The sequence below is a fragment of the Dipodomys ordii genome, unplaced genomic scaffold, assembly GCF_000151885.1.
Source record: "Dipodomys ordii isolate 6190 unplaced genomic scaffold, Dord_2.0 Scaffold200, whole genome shotgun sequence".
Classification (NCBI taxonomy): Eukaryota; Metazoa; Chordata; class Mammalia; order Rodentia; family Heteromyidae; genus Dipodomys; species Dipodomys ordii.
The window spans coordinates 1,004,290-1,026,951 of record NW_012267416.1 but is presented as its reverse complement, the minus strand read 5'-3'; the positions used below and the strand labels follow the sequence as shown (position 1 = coordinate 1,026,951).

At 42.7% G+C, this 22,662-nt stretch overlaps 1 protein-coding gene across 5 annotated transcripts in view; it reads right to left on the bottom strand.

Moving 5' to 3' along the window:
• Positions 1-22,662, bottom strand: part of Gria1 (glutamate receptor, ionotropic, AMPA 1) — a 344,743-nt gene that overhangs the window by 172,943 nt on the left and 149,138 nt on the right. For 2 of the 5 annotated variants that reach the window (XM_013034904.1, XM_013034905.1), the window contains exons 3-4: positions 4,930-5,169; positions 1,752-1,936 (exon numbers count right to left, since the gene is read on the bottom strand). In XM_013034904.1, coding sequence (XP_012890358.1) covers positions 1,752-1,936; positions 4,930-5,169 — 425 coding nt within the window. Of the gene's footprint in view, positions 1-1,742; positions 1,937-4,929; positions 5,170-22,662 lie in introns of all 5 variants that reach the window. The other 3 variants (XM_013034907.1, XM_013034906.1, XM_013034908.1) reach the window with 2 other exon arrangements.

Here is a 22,662-nt window from a genome sequence, read left to right as displayed (position 1 = left end):
TTAAACACAGTGTTTGGAATCTTTTTTTGGGGGGGGGTCCGGTCTTGGGGTCTGAACTCTGGGCCTGGGCGCTGTCCCTCAGCTCTTCAGCTCAAGGCTAGTGCTCTACCACTTGAGCCACAGCGCCATTCCGGCTTTTGTTTTTCTTTTTGCTATGTGGTGCAGAGGAATCGAACCCAGGGCCTCATGCATGCAAGGCAAGCGCTCTACCACTGAGCCACCTTCCCAGCCCCAGTGTTTGGAATCTTGATTCTAGCCCAAAGACTTCTATCCACATAGAAATATTTGCTCATTTCTCCTTTTCTTTCCTTTTTCTTCTTGTCAGTGATGGGGCTTGAACTCTGGGCCTGAGTGCTGTCCCTGAACTCTTCAGCTCAAGGCAAGTGCTCTACCACTTGAGCCACAGAGCCACTTCCGTGTTTCTGGTGGTTCATTGGACTTTCCTGCTCCAGCTGGCTTTGAACCTCAATCCTCAGATTTCAGCCTGCTGAGTAGCTAGAATTACAGATATGAGCCATCAGTGCCTAGCTCATTTCTCTTTTATAAAATTTAATTTTTTTTTAAAAAGCACACCTCAACCCACACTTTCCAAAGTAGGATGCACAGTTATTCCTTAGAGAATTCATGGTTTTCAAACTTCTCCCTCCACTGTTACTATGTCTTTCTGAATGATAGCTCAGCAGGATCCAGGTTCCCTGTGGGAAAGCCAGGGTGTTGAGGGCCATTAACAAGCTTTGTCATGTTGTCAAGGATCTAAAAAAAAAATCACCATCTTTTTATTCTACGGCACTGCTCAGACTTGATTGCAACTCTCTTTCCTTGCTAATTCATCTGAATACACAAATGTAGCTTAAAATGACAAGTAATGGACATGAGGCCAATGGAGTCTGGAGTTGGTCATGTGTCAGAGCAAGTACAGTCTAGAGATTGCTGGCTCAGAATTGCCACCGTTACAGCACCTATGCATAGATTATGCAATTAATGCATATTCATAGACTACGCAATTAATGCAAGAGCATGTTCAGGAGAACATTTCTTGGTCTTAAAGCAGCAGTGGGTCACAATGATGTGAGGACAAATGTTAGGTCAGTGAATGGCAGATGCCAAGGCTGAGTGCAAGAATCTTGGCTCTGGCTCAAGCTCCTAATGTGCTAACACTGAGAAGCAATGTAATTTGATTTATTTTTTTATTTGTATTTTTTCCCCACCATAAAAAGAAACACTGGTGGTAAGGTTTGGGTCAATCAATCTAAGACCCATTTAAAGTACCCTACCCAGTCAGACACTTGAGTCTCATGCCTGTAATTCTAGCTTCTCAGGAAGTTAAGATTTGAGGGTCCTGGTTCAAATCCAACCCAGGCAGGAAAGGCCTTAGAGAGCCTCTTATCTCTAATTAACCAATAGAAAACTGGAAGTGGAACTGTGGTTCAAGTGGTAAAGCACTAGCCTTGACAAATGCTTAGGGACAACACCCACGCCCTGATTTCAAGCCTCAGGATGGGTACACATACACACCCAGACACCCAGACACCCCCCCACACACATACATATACACACACATAGAACCCTATCAAGGCTCTTGTTGTTTATCCAACTTCATAACATTTTATAATTAAATTTTATGAACTATAGGCTATGAGAAGGAACAGCCATCTTTATAATCCCCTTTAGAATAGCATGACAAAACTACGTCCAGTTTTCCTGAATGACTCTACCTCCCACCTCCCAGAGTCCTTTGCTGCCTTCACTACCTGACCCAAGATGGCGTTGAGCCGTTCGGATTCACAGTCCACTACCACCAATCTCTCCTTTTTCTTCTCCAGGTCCTGAAAGAGCATCCTATAACCTTCTTCTGTGGTTGTCAAAATGTTCACCGCTGTCACCTGCCAGTTCTTCTCTGCAGCTGTGTCCAGGACTTTCTGCAGGACGGACAAACCTAGACGTTGACCAGTAGGACAGAGAAATTGCAGAAAGTCATTGAATGCAATGATCGCCCCATTTCTACCAGGCATTCATTCACCTCTGTCTTCCCTAACCGTGTTCCTCCTCCAAATCCATTTCAGCTCCAGATTTTTCTTACTGTTTAAATCTGAACTTCATGAGGGCAGGCACTGAGTCTTCTTTTCTATTCCTGAAGAAGCTAGGTGCTGGCGGCTCACACCTGTGATCCCAGGAGGCTGAGATCTGAGGATCGAAGTTCAAAGCCAGCCCAGACAGGAAAGTCTGTGAGACTCATCCCCAATTAACCAACCAAAAGCCAGGAGTGGAGCTGAGGCTCAAGTGGAAAAACGCTAGCCCCAGGATTAGTGTACACACACATGCACACGCGTGTGCACACACACACATACATAAAATCTGAGGCTTAAATCCCAAATACTGAGTATTAATATCTTATAAAGACTTACTTGTCTCTCATAACTTTTAAAGATTCAATAGGGTGTCAGTATAAACCATGGTCAAATCTCATTGTCAATATGCAGATTAAATGATGCTTGCCAGAGTTGGATACCTGTGTTAATACTTAGTAACTGTCCACTATATGGGTAATCACTTAGTAATTGTTGGTCAGGTTTGTGGATATAATTTCAATAGCTACTTTGTTGAGGTATCCAGGAAATTGCATTTAACTATTGACAACTAGAGAGGAGGAGACAATTGATTACCCAGTGTTGTTTTCCTTCATCTTTATGACTTATATTATGTGTATTGGTTTCCTATGGCTGCTGTAACAAATAAGCCCAGATAGACTGCTGTCCACATCAGAAAATACTATTTTACCCTTTCAGAGGCCAGACATTTGAAATAGGTCTCCCATTCTTTTTTCAAGGTTCTAGATAGAATCCAGTTTCTTGCTTTCATAGCTTCTAGAAATGGACTATATCCTTTGGCTTATATTCTCTTCCTTCAAAGACAAACCCAGCAATGGTGGCTAAATCTCTCTCATCTCATTTTGACACCGACTTCTGCCTCTGCTTCTCTGATTGCACTATGTCTAACAGTAATTCAGGATAATTTCCTATTTATAGGTCAGTTAATTAGATTTTTTTTTTTTGCCTATTGTGCGACTTGAACTTGGGACCTGGGCACTATCCCTGAGTTCTTCTGCTCAAGGCTAGTGCTCTACCACTTTGAGCTACAGCTCCACTTCCTTCCCCACCTCCCACCACCACTTTTTTTTGGTGGTTAATTGGGGATAAGAGTCTCAGACTTTCCTGCCTGGTCTGGCTTTGAACTTTGATCTTCAGATCTCAGCCTTTTGAGGGTAGGATGACAGGCATGAGCCACTTATGCCTAGATCATTACAACTTTTGATTCCATTAGTAAACCTTAATTCTTTTTGCCAGGTAACATTAACACACGTGAAGATTCGAGGGATTAAGGAATGGAACTTGTTTGTAGGGCATCATTATTCCACTTGTCAGATATCACTGTTTTTTTTCTTATATTACTAATCTTTTGTATCATTGTCAACTGCCAATCTTTTCTGTAAGGGCCAGTTTGGTGCTTGACCTCACAAATTACCTAGAAATTGATTCCGAGTTTTGTTTCTTTTCTTGTGGAAATCAAGGCTCAGCACAATTTGGTCATTGGTTCAAGATTACATAGCTAGCAAACAGCAGACTTTAAACTTATCTACAATTACCTTATTTGATGGAGGGCGAATAGTGGTGTTTGAACTCATGGCCTTATGATTGCTAGGTAGACACTCTACCACTTGAGCCACACCTCCAAGTCCACTCTTTCTCATCTGAATAGCACTTGACTATCTGCCTTATAAACTATTTTCATAAGCCACTGTCTTCTAAGACTTCCTGCATGCAACCATGTAAGAGCATTGTTCCATTATCCCAGCTTCCAGGGCTTATATGTGCCATGAATGATTTACACCATGAATGATTTACTCCTTCTTACAGAACATCAATATACAAGGGGGAAAGCAAGGAAATGCAAGCAAACACCACAACAGGCAAAAAGAAGTTCACCTTTGGAGGAGCAGAGACCAGAGAAACTGATATTAAAATATAGGCTGTAAAAGAGAAGGAGGCTTTAACTATGTAGGTTTTGAGACAGAAAATGCAGTCCAGAAAATGAGAATAGTGTGAGTAAGCAAGAGAAGGAAGAAAAGTACAGGAAATGTTTAGAAAATATGGCATAAAATTCAAAGGAGGCAGAATCACAAAGGACTCAGGGATGAAAACAATAGTGATGATGATGAAAGTGATGATAATGATATAATGGCAGTGATAATGATGGTGACAATGATCATGAGGGGACAGTGATGATGAATTTGATGATGATGATTTTGGTGATGATGATGATGATGATGATGATGATGATGATGATGATGGTGATGAGGATGGTCTAATAGTGGTAATGATGGTGGTGGTGGTGGTGGTGATGATAATGAGGACAATCATGATGATAGTGACAGCAGCCAACATATATGGAGAAATTTGAGCATTTACTATGTTGCAGGCATTCAAATGGATTTTCTAGCCATTATCTCATTTAATCTTCACACTACTTTTAAGACGTAGAGACCATTTTCATATCATTATAGGGATGAGAAAATGAAAGCCTAGAGAATTTTACCTCCATAACCTAAGTGTTGAAGCTAAGACATAGACAGCTTTCCCAAAGTCAAACACCCAGAGAAGAGTAGATCCAGGGTTCAGGTCTGGGTTTGTCTACACTCCTGCTAACCATCCTGTGTGCCAAGAAGCAAGAGGCTGAAGCCCTTGGCCTCAGGAGCCATGGATGGGACCATGGTGAGGCCATAGAACGAAGTGATGAGTTAAGAGGATTAATCTCAAAGAGTGTGTTTCTACACTGTGTGTTAGAGCTTAGTTACCAAGAAATTAATCCACAGAAACAAAGCAATGAGGGGGCAATGTTGAACAGTCTCCCAATCCCTAATCCTTGGCTTACCTCGGTCGGCATCATAAATGTAGACAAATTTCTGCCACTTATAATGGTCAATGATGCTGATGAGGGCATCCTGTAGTTCTGGGCGCAGTTGCAAGACGAACTGATTGGATGTGTCCACGGGAAAGCTAGGCGTAATGAAGCACACGTGGAGAGCCCCGCAGAAGGAGGTCAGCATGTTGACAGTCCTTCGCTCATAAAACCCAAAGATGGCGTAAACTCCTTTGGAAAACTGGGAACAGACTGTGAAAGAAAGGAAGTGTTAGTGGGCAGAAGATACTATAGATTAATGATCAGATGGTCCCACACTGGATTCATTTACACAAGATAATTCATTAATCCAAGTACCCATATACTGTCCATTAGGAAGTTGTTAAACCATTGAATCTGTTTATGTAGGCTTTCAACTCACCAATCTATTCATCTCTCCATCTGTCCATCCCATCTATCCATCTTCTCATGCATTCGTCTGCCCAAATCTGGTGTCTATTGGACATTGATTACATGACAGCTGTTATCATGGTTGTCAATTATAGTAGTCATGTGTGTGAAACATTTTGATGTATTACCTCACTTTGTCTCAATGATAATCCTATTAAGTAAGAAAGGAATGACTTGGCTCTGGCGTGTGTGTGTGTGTGTGTGTGTGTGTGTGTGTGTGTGTGTGTGTGTACTATCCTAAGATTTGAACTGAAAGGCCTGAGTGCTGTTCCTGAGCTTTTTGGATTTCTTTTGCTCAAGGTTAGTGTTCTACCACTTGTGCCACAGCTCTACTTCTGGCTTTTGATAGTTTAGTAGAGATAAGAATTGTACAGATTTCCCTGCACACTTTGGCTTTGAACTGCGAAATTCTCATTTTTCTGCTTCCTGTGTAGCTAAGACTACAAGCATAAGCTACTGCTCAGTTTGGCTATGGCTTTAGAGGGTAAAACCAAGGATCAGAAAGTTAGTGGACATGTTCATGGAACATGTTTAGGACAAATCAGAGTCAGGTGGACATCTTGACTTTTAAAGTTATCTTTCCATTTTATTGCCCCTTCCTTCAATGTAAAACATGAAAACCTGTGGTAGGAAGATGGATTTCAACCAATTATTGCTACTGATGTAGATTTGGGGAAACAAGGGTTTATCTTCTTCAGCCTGTCCCTGACTGTTCATGTGTATTTCCCTGCTGATGTTCATGTTGTGTTTGTACACCTGCTAGCTGATTTTTCAGGCTTCCTCCCCCAACCTGTCCTTCAGTATATCAGTGATAGCAGTAGCTTAGCAGTGTGACCATCCCACGAGACTGATTTCATGGTACCCAAGCTCAGTTACCACTCCTGGCTTGTGGTTGATTATATTACTGGTTAGAGTATCATACTATCAAATAAGCCTAAGGGCATGCCATCAAACTTCTTTTTTGGGGGGAGGGGTCCGGTCGTGGGACCTGAACTCTAGGCCTGGCGCTGTCCCTCAGCTCTTCAGCTCAAGGCTAGCGCGCTACCACTTGAGCCACAGCTCCACTTCCGGCTTTTTTCTTTTTTTTTTTTTTTTGCTTATGTGCTGCGGAGAAATTGAACCCAGGGCCTCATGCATACAAGACAAGCGCTCTACCACTGAGCCACCTTCCCAGCCCAACCATCAAACTTCTGATGAGTCAGTTAAACATCCTTGTACTCTCTGATACAGGATGCAAAGTTCAGATTTTACTTGAGCAAAGGATACAACCAAGGAATACTTCCAGTGCCTGAAAATTACTCCCTCAATGTGAATGGGGAGAAAGATCAGCCACTCTTTGTGTGTGTGTGTGTGTGTGTGTGTGTGTGTGTGTGTGTAGTGCATAACTGTTGTATCAGCACTGGAGAAGCTGAGGAAGGAGGATTGTAATTTCAAGATCAGTCTGGGGTACATAGGTAGACTCTGTCTCAAAAGAAAGGAAGGATGGAAAAGAAAAGAAAGAAAGGAGAAGAAAAGAAGTCCAGCTTCCACTTCGGATGAATGAGCATTCCATTTACAGGGCATCATTAGCATCTGCTTGCATACTTCTGCATACTGGGCACTCATTACCTCTTAAAGTCCAGGGACTAACTGCTCTTTGAAACCAGAACATCATGGAATACCTGCTTAATCTACTCCATGGCCTTCCTGGCTTCTTATGGTTGTACCCATGGCTTTGAGCTTTATGTATATTAAAAACATTTAATATATAAATATATAGCATAATATAATATACAATACATACATAATATATAAAAACTACATGTAAATGTATAATATATTATATATAAATAAAATATATAAAAATGAACATATAAAGAATAATTATGTGATACATAAATATATAAATAAAAATGTGTAAATATATAGTGTATATAATAGTCTCAGCCCTCAGATTTGAACTCAAGTCATAGGCAATGTCCCTGATGTTTTTCTGCTCAAAGCTAGCACTCTACCACTTGAGCCATAACCTAACTTCTGGATTTCTGCTGATTCATTGGAGATAAGAGTCTCATGGACTTTCCAGTTCAGGCTGGCTTTGAACCATGATCCTCAGATCTCAACCTGCTGAGAAGCTAATATTACAGGTGGTGTTTAAGGTGTTTTTTTTTTTCTGTTTTGCAATGGAATCCATCCTCTACTCAGAAGTTACAGGGGTATGATTAATTAAAAACAAACAGAACACATCTTCTCATTTCCTTAGGCAAAGTCTTTTATGGCTTTCAAATTTCCGGGTGCAAATGGAGTCAAATGCTCCCAATATCAGGTTTTGACGCAGAACGTGAGTAATGGCTACTCCTCTGAGTTCTCCTACCTCATATATTTTCCCCCATGTACCATATTCCAGTCCCTCTGGCCATTGCTCTTTGCTTCAGGGTTGGAGTTTAAGACAGACTGCATTTGCCGTTGGCTACCTGCCTGTGGAGCACTGCTTCAACTCCTTCCACACATCACTTCTCTTCTGCAGTGATGTTTTAGCTCATCCTTCCTCCCTAGATGGCCTTTGCCACCTCTCAGCAGCCCCTTCCCCTCTCTACCACATCATCCTGTCTCATTTCCCATACCCTAATCATTATTGTCTAAAGTTGTTGTTATCTTGGTTTATTGCTATAGATCAGTAGCTGCTTGAGTGAATACCCATGCCCTGAAAATAGTGGGTCTTGTTTATGCTTCAGAGCCAGCGGGGTGCTGGGCCATGGGAGGCACTTGATAAATACTTGATGGATGAATTAATAATGACTGCTTGATGAGAAAGTCACATGATCTGCAGTAGGAGATGGAGACCTTGGGTCCCCCTTGGCTTCCAGCTTTTCTGTCCTGGGTAGCTTTCTTCTCAGATTATCTATTTACTTTCTACCATCCATGCTACTTTCCTTTCCATTCTAATGAGGACACTCTGACACTTTCTATTCACAGCCTACGAGACACCCTGTCTTTAAATGTCTATTGTAATTACTAGGCTCAGGATTTCCATAAATATGGATTTCTCTGCAAGGAAGTATACATTGTATATTATCCTCCCTATATTAAATATAGGTTTGTCAAAAAATGTACAATCCATCTCCCAGACAGGGGTATAGATATATGGTAAGCCCACAAGTTCTGTTAAACCATTATAATGCATTCTCTGTGGTATTTTTAGGATCTCTGCTCTGCTCTTGCTGTAATGAAATATCCTGTGAGATATGAATCAGATTCATGTCTCCTACAGTGTTCACACATTCAGTCATATATCAGGGACACGCATGGCCAAGTGCAAAAAAAGGTGCGGAGGAAAAGAGAAGAAATAGACATGGTCAAGTGTTTAGACACATAGAAGACCAGTATTGTTTCCTCCTCTCAAATTATTTCCCTATGTTTCCCTTCTGTGAATCTCTTCCCTTAAACTTCATTTAAAATGCTTAATTCTTTAAGACTTCCTAAAAGAACACGGCTTTAAAAGAGCCAGGCCTGATTGCCTTTGAGTAGGCCCTATCTGCTAGAGTCACTCAGAGTCTGACATTCAAGTTGTCATTTCATTCAAGCTAAACTTGAACAACAACAGAAGGAGAAGGGAGGGAAAGAGGGAGGGAGTGGGGGGAAGGAGAGGGAGAGAAAGAGTCAGAGAGAGACACATAGAAGAGAGAGAAAGAGAGAGAGAGAGAGTTATACTCACAGAGACTGTTAGATTATTAGACTTTTCCAGAAAACCATGCAGACATCTAGGTACAGAGAACAAAGAAAGGTTTATTGCTGGGAAAGGGGCTGGCAAGACCCCTTCTCATAAGGGAGAAGTAAGAAGAAGCACTGGCCTATTGTCTGGGGTGACCTATATAACCTAGGAGGTTTAGGAGGGGCTAGAAGGGGATAAGGAGCAGAGACCCTGCTGTGGATCTGTGGGCCAGGAGCTTCGTTATGGCAGACTAGGATTTATGGCTGCTGTCCAAATAGTAGATAAGGGTCCTGCAATTGTCCAGACCTGAGGTCACTCTAAGGGACTCTTGTTGCCTTATATTGTGGTAGCTGCCCCAGAGAAGTGTAGAGGGGGTTAGCTGCTGATTACTTGCTGGTTATTTACTGCCTTTACTAAATGGGCTTAGCATTTGCCTAAGAAGGGAGCATGCTAAGCTGTGCAAAGAAGAGGGAACATACTAAGCTATGGGAAGGGAGCTCTTGGGCTAACAGACTTCCCCCAGGAAAACAGAGAGCAGGGTGGGAGAGGAGAGAGAGAAAGGGAGGGAGGGAGCACAGAGGGAGAGAGAGGCAGAGACTACAGAGAGACAGAGAGATAGATGCAGAGAGAAAATATCTTCCCACAGAGACAGAGAAACAGAGGCAGAAAGACACACAGAGAGATCTCCAAATAGAGAGAGACAGAGTTATATACACACAGACTTCCCCCACAGAGAGAAAGAGAAGAAAGAGAGAGAGATCACAGAGGGAGAGAGACAGAGATCACAGAGACAGAGATATAAACAGACAGACCCCACACACAGAGACAGAGAGACAAAAAGCCAGAGAGACACAGAGAGAGTACCCAACAGAGAGACAGAGATAATTATACACACACACACACACACACACACACACACACACACACACACGGAGAGGGAGAATCAAATCATTGGTTAAATGCTGAGGAATACATTCAACAGTGATAAAGTGCTTCTTTGACTCTGGCATAATAATATTCAAGCAGAAGAGATGCCATGATTCTGTACTGGTTCTGAGGTCAGAAGACCAGAAGAATTCTCCTTCCTGCTAAATCTCAGCTTCCCACTTACATGACCTTGAGCAAATCTGGGGAGGTATTCTTATCAGTGAAACAATGACTTAAGACTCTACAACATCCAACATCTTTCCAGGATCCAGAATTCTAGATTTGAGTCAAATTTCCTAGAAAGTATTTACATGATTCCAAAACCCAAGAGACTGCTTGCCTATCAAACATTTGGTAAACTTCCATGCAGTTTTTCAATCCCAGAAACCAAAGGCTCTTGAGTTCATAGATCCTATTATAATCAAATCTAAGTACTTGGTCTAGATTCCTTTGGAGTCTTGAGTTTTACCTAAGAAATAATTTTTTGTTTCAATTTCCTGAAGTTCATTTTGATAAATATTATTTTATATGACCTTTTGTTCCTCTCCTAAGACTATCCTCCTTTGGTCTCACTGTATGTGAATGCTTAGAAGATATATATATATATATATATATATATATATATATATATATATATATATATATGTCAATTGTGGGGCTTGAACCCAGGGTTTGGGCACTGTTGCTGAGCTCTTTTTGCTCAAGGTTAGTGCTCTACCACTTGAGTGAGCCACAGCTCCACTTCCAGTTTTTGAGTGGGTAATTGGAAGTAAGAATCTCATGGGGACTTTTCAGCTTGGGCTGGCTTCAAACTGTGCTCCTCAGATCTCAGCCTCCTGAGCAGCTAGAATGATAGGTGTGAGCCACTAGCACTTGGCTAGAAAATTTTTTTAACCTATTGTGGGAATTAACTGAACATAGAGATGACAAATCATAGAGGGCTGAACCAGAAGGGTATTATTAGCAATAGTGAAGAGGAAGGAGGAATTGGTACGAATTCTGCTCCAAAGCAGAATCAGGGCCAGGTTCATATTGGCTGAATTACAGGCATTCACCCCCTTGATGTTGGGTCAGAGTAGCTGGACTATGTGTGGGCTCTTGTACTCAGGAAAGCATACTGCTTTCTCTGAGAAGCCATTAGGAGCTATTATTTGAACTCTTCTTTGCCCAGTGCGAGGCACTGCGCCCAGATTGTAGGCCTGCAATGGACTCTTCATCCCATGAGACAGGTTCAAACTGAAGACTATAGCACTGGACCAAGCTGAGAACTGAGCTCTTCTATGCTGGCTACAGACCTGAAGCTCCTGACATGTGCGCCATAGGCCACCTCCTCTTTGCTTCGACTGTCTATCTGTCCCTCAATCCATTCAGGTGCCATTAGATAGCCAGTGTCTGCCACTCAGGAAGATAACCACCTCAGGCAGGAGAGATGGCACTGGTGGTCTAGGGAAGTCCCAGTGTCAAGGCCCATTATGTAGCCTGTGCAAGAAACCACAGTTAGCCAGGTGATGGTAATTCTTTCTCAGGGCTGTAGTAGGAATGGAGTTCAGGGCTCGAGCAGGGTTGGCCTTTGGAGCCTCAGGAAAAGGCTTCCAAGAGGAAAGATTCAGCTTCACCAACACAGGATAAGGAAGTGGGTATCAGCCAGAAAAGAAGGCTGGGGGAAGATATTCATGCATAAATGGAAATCCATGTATAAAGAGTAGTGATTAGAAAGACCTGAGGGAGAGAGGGAGGGGAGAAAGAAAGGGGGTGAGGAAGAGAGGAGAAGAGGGGGGAGAGGGAGGAGAAAGGAGAGAGGAGAGAGGAAGAGGAGAAGGAGGAGAAAGAGGAGGAGGAGGAGGAGAGGAGAGGACAGAGAGAGAGAGAGAGAGAGAGAGAGAGGGAGAGAAAGAGAGAGAGAGAGAGCGAACACGCATTCTGGCAGGGAATTCTGCCAGAATGTCAGACTCACAGCTCTCTGCCTCTGTAGCAGAATCTGTCCAATAATCAGAGCAAGTAGAAAATGAGGCCAGGAACTCCCTCTTGGGAGGCACAAGGGCAAGAACTGGCAAGGGCAGGAAAACCCTTGCAACATGTTCAGTGTGGCTGCCCAATTCCATTCGCAGCTCCCCCGGCCCTCTTTGATAATCACTCCTGGTTAAGGCACCATCCACTTAGTATCAATAAATCTCACTAGCCCTGGGCACTGGCCTTGACAGCTTTCTCCCAGGGAAGGAGTTCCTGGGTATTAGCAGCTCTTTTTTATTTTATTTTTTTACTTTTTTTATTGCCACTTCATTTAAGGCCTCTCACTCCAACATTTCTTCTGAGCTCCTGGCTTCAGTCCCTGGAAATGTGTCAGCCTCGTGGTAAATAGTGGATAATGAGGTGACAGGACAGCTTCATTTTGGGGGGGAAGGAGATAGGGTGTACGTGTGGATAGGGAGATTTTTAGATGCTCATTCTTCTCCCTTTACAATTTTTTTTTTAGTCAGTCTTGGGGCTTGAACTCAGGGCCTTGGCATTGTCCCTGAGCTCTTGTTGCTCAAGGCTAGTCCTCTACTCCATTTGACCTACAGCTCCACTTCTGGTTTCCTGATGGTTCATTGGAGATAAGAGTCTCATGGACTTTCCTGCCTGGGCTGGCTCTGAGCCATGATCCTCACATCTCAGCCTCCTGAGTAGCTAGAATCTCAGGTGTAAGCCACCGGCACCCAGCAATTCTATCTTAATGTAGGGGGTAGGAGTCCCATTGTTAGCATGATATGTTTTCTTTTTCAGTCACTCAGAAGACAACAAGAATGGCCTTTTTTCCTCCTTCATGCCCTCTTGAATCTCAGCTCCAGAACTGACATGCAGAGATTCCTATAATAGATAGAAATTGTCCCTGTTCCTTCTAAATGGCATCATTTTGAGTTCACATCCAGAAGCATGTCCTGGGCCTTTCTGTCACTGAGTAGATTAAACTTCATCACTTATGGAATAAATCCAACAAATATTTACTGGGCCTCACAAATTCGTATTGCCATAAAGTTGGGATTCTGTGGTGACAAAAGGCATGGGAGCTTTCTGCTTTTGTGGGACTTGCTTAAAAGTAGGGGAAGTTTTGCATCAAGGGATATAAATTGAGAACATTATCGTGTGTGTGTGTGTGTGTGTGTGTGTGTGTGTGTGTGTGTGTCTGTCTGTCTGTCTGTGTCTGTGTCTGTGTCTGTATGTGTACTGAGGCTTGAACTCAGGGCCTCATGTTCTTATTTGGAGTTTTTGCTCAAAGTTGGCACTCTATCACCTGAGCCACACCTCAACTTCCAGCCTCTCCAGAGTCTCTCATAGCTGCCTTCCAGGCCTGGCTTCAAACTATGATCCTCAGACCCCAGCTTTCTAAGTAACTAGGATTCTAGTAATGGTGCCTGGTAGAACAAAGGAGTGCAGCTATTATCATGGCAAGGGTTTAATGAACACCTACACTAGTCAAGGCAGGGCACTAGATACCTTGTGTCTATGTTCCAGTGCAATGGTCAGTTTATCTAAAAGTGCTGTGATGAGAATGAAGAGAATATCAGAGCGGCTGCAGAATATACAACAGACTTAAACTAGGGCTGTGGCATCGTACAGGGACACAACACTGGGAGGGGTTGGGGGAGGGCTAAGCTAAGACTGGAGAAGCTAAGCCATAGCATCATTACTCCCTTTGGCTATGGATTTATTCAAGGCCCTAGAGTCCAGCTAGGGAGATAGTTGACATGAAGATAGGAAAGAGGAGCTACTCTGCATTTATTATCAAACAAGGATATTAATTACTTATGTGGGAGGCTAAGAATTTGACAAATGCTGGACTCACCTAGCCGAAAACTGAAACTCACCATAAACACTGACATATCTGAAACTAAGGGTGGAAGCTGGGCCTGGGGGTTGGAGTAGGGGGGAGGCAACTGAGGACCCCTAGTTTCTGCTGTCTGTGGAAATACAGGCACCTGAAGGTGCCTGGTATGACTCTGGAAAAGTAAATGCAATGAAGCAAAGCTGGGAATGGAAACAAGCCCCTCCCTCTTGGTGCTGAGATTTCACCACGTAGAGACAGTTTACATTAAATTACCTTATTTTTCACTTCCTTTCCTCTTCCCTTCCTCCTGCCTTCCTTTCTTCCCTTTCCCTCCCTCCTTTCCTTTATCACTCCCTTCCATTTTTCTTTTCTTCCTTCTAGCTTTGCTCTCTCCATTCCTTTCCTTTATTCCCTTTCCCTCCCTCTCTCTCCCTCTCTCTCCCTCTCTCTTTCCCTTCCTCCCTCCTTCCTTCTCTCCCTCCCCTCCCCTCCCCTCCCTTCCTCTCCCCTCCTTTCCTTTCCCTTCCCTTCCCTTCCCTTCCCTTCCTCCTTCCTTCTCTCCCTCCCCTCCCCTCCCCTCCCTTCCTCTCCCCTCCCTTCCTTCCTTCCTTCCTTCCTTCCTTCCTTCCTTCCTTCCTTCCTTCCTTCCTTGTTTTCTTCCAATTCTTAATGATCAAACATTGATATTTTAAGGGAACATGTAGTTATACAGATTTTTCTGTTTCTCTTCTTCCTTCCTTCGTTCATTCATCCATTCATTCATTCATCTAACATGTGTTTACTGAGCATGCTGTAAATATTAGGCAGCAAGCTAGTTATTGGATAAGGAAAATGTCTATCCCCAAGGAGCCTAGCTTCACAAAGGGGAAAGAGATAACATGCAAATAAAGGAGTTCATTTTGAATACTTCAGGTTACAAGGAAAATAAACTGAGGTGACATGAAGGTAAATGTCAGGGCTACTTTTGGTGGAGTGCTTAGGGAGACTTTCTCCATTATTCTGAGGTGTGAATTGTAAGATGACCCCTATGATGAAGCTGCCCAGACAAAGGGTCAGCAAAGCCATTTCAAGCAGAAACAACAGCAATAAAGATCTATGCAGAGTTTAGGAATAAATTTAGGATGAGCTTGAGGAGCAAAAGAAAAAGGTCTGAGTGCACAGGGAGGAAGGAGGAAGAAGGGAAGCAGCAGAGATGAAAGTCAAAGAGAAAGCAGTCATAGAATTCTGAGTACAATCACTATACAGAAGAGACTTGGGTGTCTGTTATAGCACATCACTCTGGAACAAGAAGGGCAGAGCTAGCTGATGTCATAAGACCTGGACATTTTATAGCTTAGGTCAAAGGATAAGACACACAGTGCAGGGAAAGGTTGCTTTGACTCAACAGGTGAACTTGGGACATGAGAAAGGAAGCATCATCTGACTTAAATGCAAGTTAGGTAGTTCATCAGTTTCAGCATAGCCGCTGCTGGTCCTTGGATCTCTTTAGGTCTATACTTGGGTGAGTGCCCCAACATGTACAACTGTCCTGTCTCTTTCTTCTCTAAATCCTTTCTACTCTAAAGATGTAATCCCACTTCCTTCATAAAAGTCCTTAAGCTTTCCCAGTTCTGGGAAGAAATAAAGTTTTCTATCCTTCCCTTGAAACATCAACAAGCAATGTGTGCCTGATGATTATTTTTTTTAATATATTGGTTTCAATTTATTTTTGTAAAGGTTTTAGAAAGTGGCTTTCAAGAGCTGATGGTATCTAAGAGAGAGAAAAAGAAAACCTAACACATATGCATTCTTTGAATGCAAGAACAGACATCAATGGTGCCTGAGTAAAGACAGAAAAAGGAGTTCCTTTGGAAGTCTAGGAAGAAATCTTCGACTGAAACACATGAGCCTGGAGAACACAAAACATGGGAATCAATGTCAGGTTGCCATAGCTAGCCTCTTCAGAGTATCACCATTGCCTCTGCCATTCGATTCACCCTGCCAAAGGACTTGATGATCCACATGTTCAAGAGAAGTAGAGCCACTGGTTGTCGTATGAACCATGGGGAAATGATGGTAATGTGAATGGAAAGGCCATGGGCTGGGCACATCAAATCAACAGGTGGCTACTACATTCCTCACTGCTAGTATTTCCTGAATCCAGGACTCTATTAGGACCTCTGTAAATGTTACTCACTTCTAAACACTGAGTGTTAAATAAGGAGACATAATCTTATCATTGTGTCACTCCTATGGGCTGGGCAGTAAGACAGATGATGTCTCTGCCCTCATCAAGGTTATATTATTCTTTACAACTCCTGCAAGGGTTTGTATGATGACTGCATTATGTGTGTGTGTGTGTGTGTGTTTTTAATTTTTGTTGGTCATGAGGCTTAAATTCAGGGTCTGGCACTGTCCCTGAGTTCTTTCACTCAAAGCTAGCACTCTACCGCTTTGAACCACAGCTCCACTTCTAGTTTTCTAATGGATCATTGGAGATAAGAGTCTCAGCCTCCTGAGTAGCTAGGATGACAGGTGTGAGCCACTTGCAATGCCCAGTTCAGGGAGAGACTTTGGAAACCTGTCATAGTTCTTGGTATATGCAATTTTCAGTGTGGTATAAGAGTGAGCTGGGGAAGGATATACCCCCACACCCCCACACCAAAAACCCAAATTGGTGATATCATTAGTTTTACATGTTTTTTCAAGTGACCTTTGACCCATTCTGAGGCCTGGTTGGGCATGCAATATCCTCAGTACAGCGACCTGAATTTGCTTGAGTGGCCATATTCTGTGAGCTTAGGCCAACAGAGAATGAGATCAGTGCTCTTAGCTTGGCACTGAAACCCAGCCAAGCTTAATACATTCCACCCACAGTGCTCTCTCTCTGTCTCTCTCTGTCTCTCTGTCTCTCTGTCTCTCCCCACCCCCAGCCATGCTCCCCAGGCAAGGAGTTCAGATCCCTTATATAACTCAGCACTAAGGATGTCAAAGTCATTCAAGAAAGAAAAGCAGTAGGTTTTTACCCTGCATGGCAAACTGGTTAGCACCACCGTATACTTATGCACTCTTACGGAAAAGGGGTTTTCAGAGATACCTCACACAATGACATAACATTGTATGCTGACCTATTGACCCATCACTTAACTCATGCTCAAAAGCTCATATGAGATCATGGATTGTTGGTATTGAAAGGGTGGGTTCTAGGTGGTAGTGGCTCCTTCTTGTCGTCCTTGCTACTTGGGAGGTTGAGCCCAGGATGGGGATATTTCCAGGACAGCCTGGGCCAAAATCTCTGCTAGACCCCAATCTCCAAAGTAAAAATGAAACGCATAGGGAGACATGCAACTTTCATCTTAGCTATAACCAGAAGTATAAATAGGAGGATCACAGTCCTAGGAAGGCCTGAGAAGAAAGTGAAATGCTATCTCAAAAATAACTAGAGCAAGACAGATGCTGATGGCTCATGCCTATAATCCTAGCTACTTAGGAGGCTGAGACCTGAGGATTGCAATTCAAAACCAAGGCAGAAAAGGTTGTGAGAATTTTACCTCCAATTCACCAACCCCCCAAAAAAGGCCAAAAGTAGAGCTGTAACTAAAAGGGATTGAATGCTATCCTTGAGCTAAAAACATGGAAACAAAAACAACTCAGGGATAGCATCCAAGCCCTCATTCAAGTGCTAGCACTGGGAGACCACAATACACACACACACACACACACACACACACACCACAAATAACTAGAGCAGAAAGAGTTAGAAGCGTGGCTTGAGAGGAGAGTGCTAGCCTATCAAAAAGTCCTGAATTCAAACCAGTACTGCTAAAATAAATAAATAAAGGTACTTTGTCTTAAGGAACTACTGACCTACGGTGAAAAAAATCTCTACCTGATAGTTAACTATGTCCACCTTAAGGTTTATTTAATTTTCAAGTGGTTTGGAATATGCAAAGTCTGATGACACAAGTAGAATCTTCTACCTCAGGTGAGGATACTTTATAATTACCTATCTATTCCAGGAGGCTGGCACTACTTGGAAAAATACCAATCTTTTTTTCTCATTTGTTATTATAGTTTTGGTACTTATTGTGTGTTTACTCTGCCAAATCCTATTTTATGCACTGGTCATGCATTTTGCCATATACTCCTCACTACAATGCTCTCCTTTCTTTTCCTTAGTTCATGCATGAAGTTCAGGAAGATTAATTAATCTTTCTCTGGTAAAGGACAGCACTGGGATATGAGTCCAGATCTGCTGGACTCCATGACTTGTGCTATGAACCAAGCTACTCTGTCCCCTGAAAAGTCTCTCAACACAAACCAGAGCTTCCATTTCCTGGAAAATACCAACAGCCAACAACAACACTAAACAATCATTATATGACAGGAACCACACTCAGTGCTTTATACAAATTTCTCATTTAATATTAGCTTCCCAATATGGGGTAAGGATATAATTGTTACCCTATTTTGTGTATGTGTGTGCGTGTGTGCGCGCACACGTGTTGATGTTAGGACTTGAACACATAGCCTGAGCTCTGGCCTGAGCTTTTGTGCTCAAGGCTAGCACTCTACCATTTTGAGCCACAGTTCCATTTCTGGTTTTTTTTTGGTAGCTAAGGACTTTCTTGCATAGGTTGGCTTTGACCCACAATCATCAAATGTCAGTCTCCTGAGTAGCTAGAATTATAGGCATGAGCCACTGGCACCTGGCTGGCTATTAGCCACTTTTTATAGACAAAAACATAGAGGCTAATTAATCTGTTCAAGGTCATAGAGCTCAACATGAAAACAAAGAATCCAAGCACAACATTCAAATTCAAAGGTTATCACTCTGATCCTCCTTGCCAGGTATCCACAAGCTTTTCCCACAAAGACCCCAATGGTTTTAGGTTTTTGGCGACCATATGGTCTCGATTGCAAATACTCAGCCAATGACAATGTGTAAACCTATGAGTGTGGCTTTGAGTCAATAAAACTTTATTTATAAATATAGGCATTAGGTTAGGTATAGCTATGGGGCATAACTCTTACTCTATGCTAGTATGCTACTGGATAGCATGAGATGTGATATCTGAGGTTCCCAGTTTGAAGTCAGCTCAGACAGAAAAAATGCAAAAACAAACAAACAAAAAACGCAACTCAAATCTCTCTAAAAAACACTGTATCAATAGCCAAAGTTGGACATGATAGCATTTGCCTGTTGTCCTAACTACATTAGGAAGCATAAATAGGAGGTTCACTGTCCAGCAAGGCCTGGTAAAAGGCCAACAATTTGGCAGAGGTAGTAATCTCTCACAGTACAGTATATAACTTCCATTTCTCTCCCACATATTCTCTATTGTGAATACACACAAAGGCAAGGAAGGCAGGAACAAGGGCCCTTGAATGATGTCTAGGCACAGAAAAGATAGTAGCTGGGCAAATACGATGATAGAAGTTTGGAGCCACATCTTTCTCAGAGCCACTTCCAGTGTTTCCCATGTAGTGTTTCATTGTTCACAATGAGAAGGCCAGACTCAATGACGGAGGTCTCAATTTGATGGAAGGGTGATATTTTCTGACTACTCAACCCCAGAGCCAGTGGGGCCTCCAAACACCTGGGTGAGTCACCAATGGCGAGTGACACAAGAACAGCAGTCCAACAAATAGGGCTGATGGACTCTGAGTCCAGAATTGCTCTCCTGAGCTATGACTAGCTTTGAACTCAGGGAGGCTGCGACACTGTGGAATCACTAAAAGGTTGCCATGAGGTGGTGTGGGAGACCTCATCTTGAAAGAGAAGGTATTTTCAGACATTGACTGAGAAAGTAGCTACTTGTGAGGGTGGTTGGACACTTCAGAGTGGAAGGCAGGCCACACAGAGCCCAGTCAGGTGACTTCGATGGGGCCAGGCTGAGGAGATAGAATTGCAAGAACATTAGAACTCAGTTGGGAAGCTGGGACCCACAGCATTCACTGTTGGCTTGAGCTCAGGGGCCAGGATTGAGGCTGCAATTCACAGTGGGAATAGCTTTATTTGGTGAACAGAGGTGGAATTCACCAAACAGCTGGGGTGAAGATTCCATCCACCTGTCTCTGCCTTCTACTCCTCTTGGAATCTAGTACATGAAACAACCAGAGCAGAACGAACCAGAGCAAGAATGTTTGTCAAGTGAAAGAGTTGAGGTTTTATGGGCTTTATGATTTCCCCCTCTTTCGGTCCCAGCCCTCCTCCTCATTCCCCAATCAGAAAGCCACTCTTCCTGCTTCATTTAAGAACCATCCAGTACAAGAAAAACCAGGTAATTTATTCAAGTGAAGCTTGATTCTCTCTTTGGGTATGTTTTTAATATTATTGTCTTTAAGTAATTGTACAAAGGCATCCATTTAATAAAACAGTTTATGAATATGTATATCTCCATTAATGTCACCCCTTTCAACATTCTCACACATCTCTCCTCTCCCTACTTTGTCTCTCATTCTTCTTCATTTTGGAGGATATACATTGGATTCCTGCCTGCATTTCCCCCAATTTCCCCATCTTCATTCATTTTGGCTCTCTTTATTCCTATATCCTGCCTGAGTGAGTGGGAAAGAGGAAAAAAAAACCCCACAAAACTTTTGTTTCTTATTTGCTATTCTTTTCCTATGAAAATTATACTTGTAAATGAGTTCCCTCAGCCAAGAGACAAGCATTCCTACAATGTATACCCAGGAAGTTGATTAGCATCTGTCAATCAAGGCCAGAGCTTCCTGAAATCCACAAAGACAGCTCAAGAATAGCCAAAATCAGAAAAATCCATCTTGCCTCTACAGTGTATCTGCTGAGACTGGGGATGGGAGGGGGCTGGGAGGAAGGAAGGAAGAAATAAGACACCAATAAGAGTGACTGAATCTCAAAACACAAATGATGTCACCAGAAACCAAACACTGTATTTTTCTCTATATCATCTGTATGTGAATTCATATCTGGCCCTACCCTTGACTGGCTTCCAGAGTTAGGAATATTAATCAAGATGAGGGTAGAAAGAGAAGAAAAGCTGGATCATTTTTCTTCTGCTCTTTTGAACCCCTAGCATAGACAAGGCATGCTGAGAATACTATATTGATGCTAATTTTTGGCTGATCGAATCTTGCTTCACATATGACTTTTTCCTACAGAGGTTCGAAGAACAATGAGGAGGTTACCAACACTTCAGGTGCTTGGAAACCTCTGGCTGCAAACCCTAGCTTACCTACCTCTCTCATCACATCTGTTTGAAGACCACACCCCTTTTGCCTAACTGCATGCTTGTCCTTCTCTTACTTTTTAGGACAGCTGAAGTGTCTTCCCTAGGTCTTTTGTACAGGTGGCCCTTTCTTACAAAGAATTGCTGCAGTCAAGTGTGGGTGGTTCACGGTTGTAATCCTTGCTACTCAGGAGGCTGAGATATGAGGTTTTCAGTTTGAAGATACCCTAAGTAGGAAAGTTCATGGGAAATTCTTATCTTCAATTAACTAGTAAAAAGCTGAAGTGAAGCTGTGGCTCCAGTGGTAGAGCACCTGCCTTGAATAAAAAAAGCTCCAGCCTTGAGTTCATGCCCAGAGTGTGCACTCGTGCGTGCATACACACACACACACACACACACACACACACACACACACACACACACACTTGCTTGGATTCTATAGTCAGCAGATCCCTTTCCTTTCTCCAGGTCTCAGTTAAATGTCTCTCCCTTTACTATTGCATTATGTTGTTTATTTCCACCATAGCGTATCTCTACATCCTATTTAAGCATGTATGCATTTAATCTCATGTCTCCCATTAGGGAAAGAATTATATCTGTTTTATTTCCTGCTATAATTCTAGTATCTAAGTACAGAGGAGGGCACATGGGAAGCATAAAACACATTTGTCTGTTGGATTGAATATGTGCATGACAGAGCAAGCTGCAGCTTCTCTAAATGACTTTCTCAGCTGGCTAGTTACTCTGGAGGCTCAGATCTGAAGATCCAGGTTCAAAGCCACCTCAGGCAGGAAAGTCTATAAGACTCTTATAGTCAATGAACCACCCCAAAAGCCTGAAGTGGAGCTATGGCTCAAGTGGTAGACTGTTAGTTAGCTTTGAGCAAACAGCTCAGGAACAGTACCCAGGCCCTAAGTTCAAGCATCAGGACTGGCACAAAAACAAAACAAAAAAATAAATAAAGTAAAAACAATCCACAAAAACATAAAGCAAAAAACAAAACAAAACAACAATAAACTTCTCCTCCTTTGGAGTACATTTCCTGACTTGCAATGGAAGTTAACATTCAATAAGTTCTAGCATTCTTCCACCTCTCCTTGTGATATTTTCTTAGCACCACAGGGGAGCTGAGGCATGAAAGCAGACAGCCCCTGTTGTTTAGCCCAGGGACCAGAACTTAGGTCTCCTGGACAGTTTCCACCAAGAGAGATTTTTGCAAAATACCAGCTGTTCCCTGCCACCCAGCTCAGTTCCCTTTATACCAACAGTTTGAATGACTTTCCCCACTGTGTCTCCACATGCCAGGAAATGGCTCCTCCGAAGAAAACAGGACAGGCTGCTTGAACTCCAGAAGAAATTCTCAGAATTAAATAATAATAATAATACATATGTATATCTATACATATATCATTGTCCTAGCATGTTCTTTTTGCATACTCTGTGAAAATTCAGAGTTCCAGGAGTTTGTAGTAGCACGGGGTATGTGTAGGGGTAGAAGGCTCAGATTGGAATTAATTCTGGGGAAAACAACATTCAAAGAAGGAGGGGGAAGACACAGATGTGTGAGACCAGAAAGAACATTGGGGAAAATCATGCCCAATGTACTGATTTTTCTGCTTTAGTGTAACTGACCCACCCAGAGAACCAGCCTCACATGGGAGATCTCCATAGGCCCTAATTGC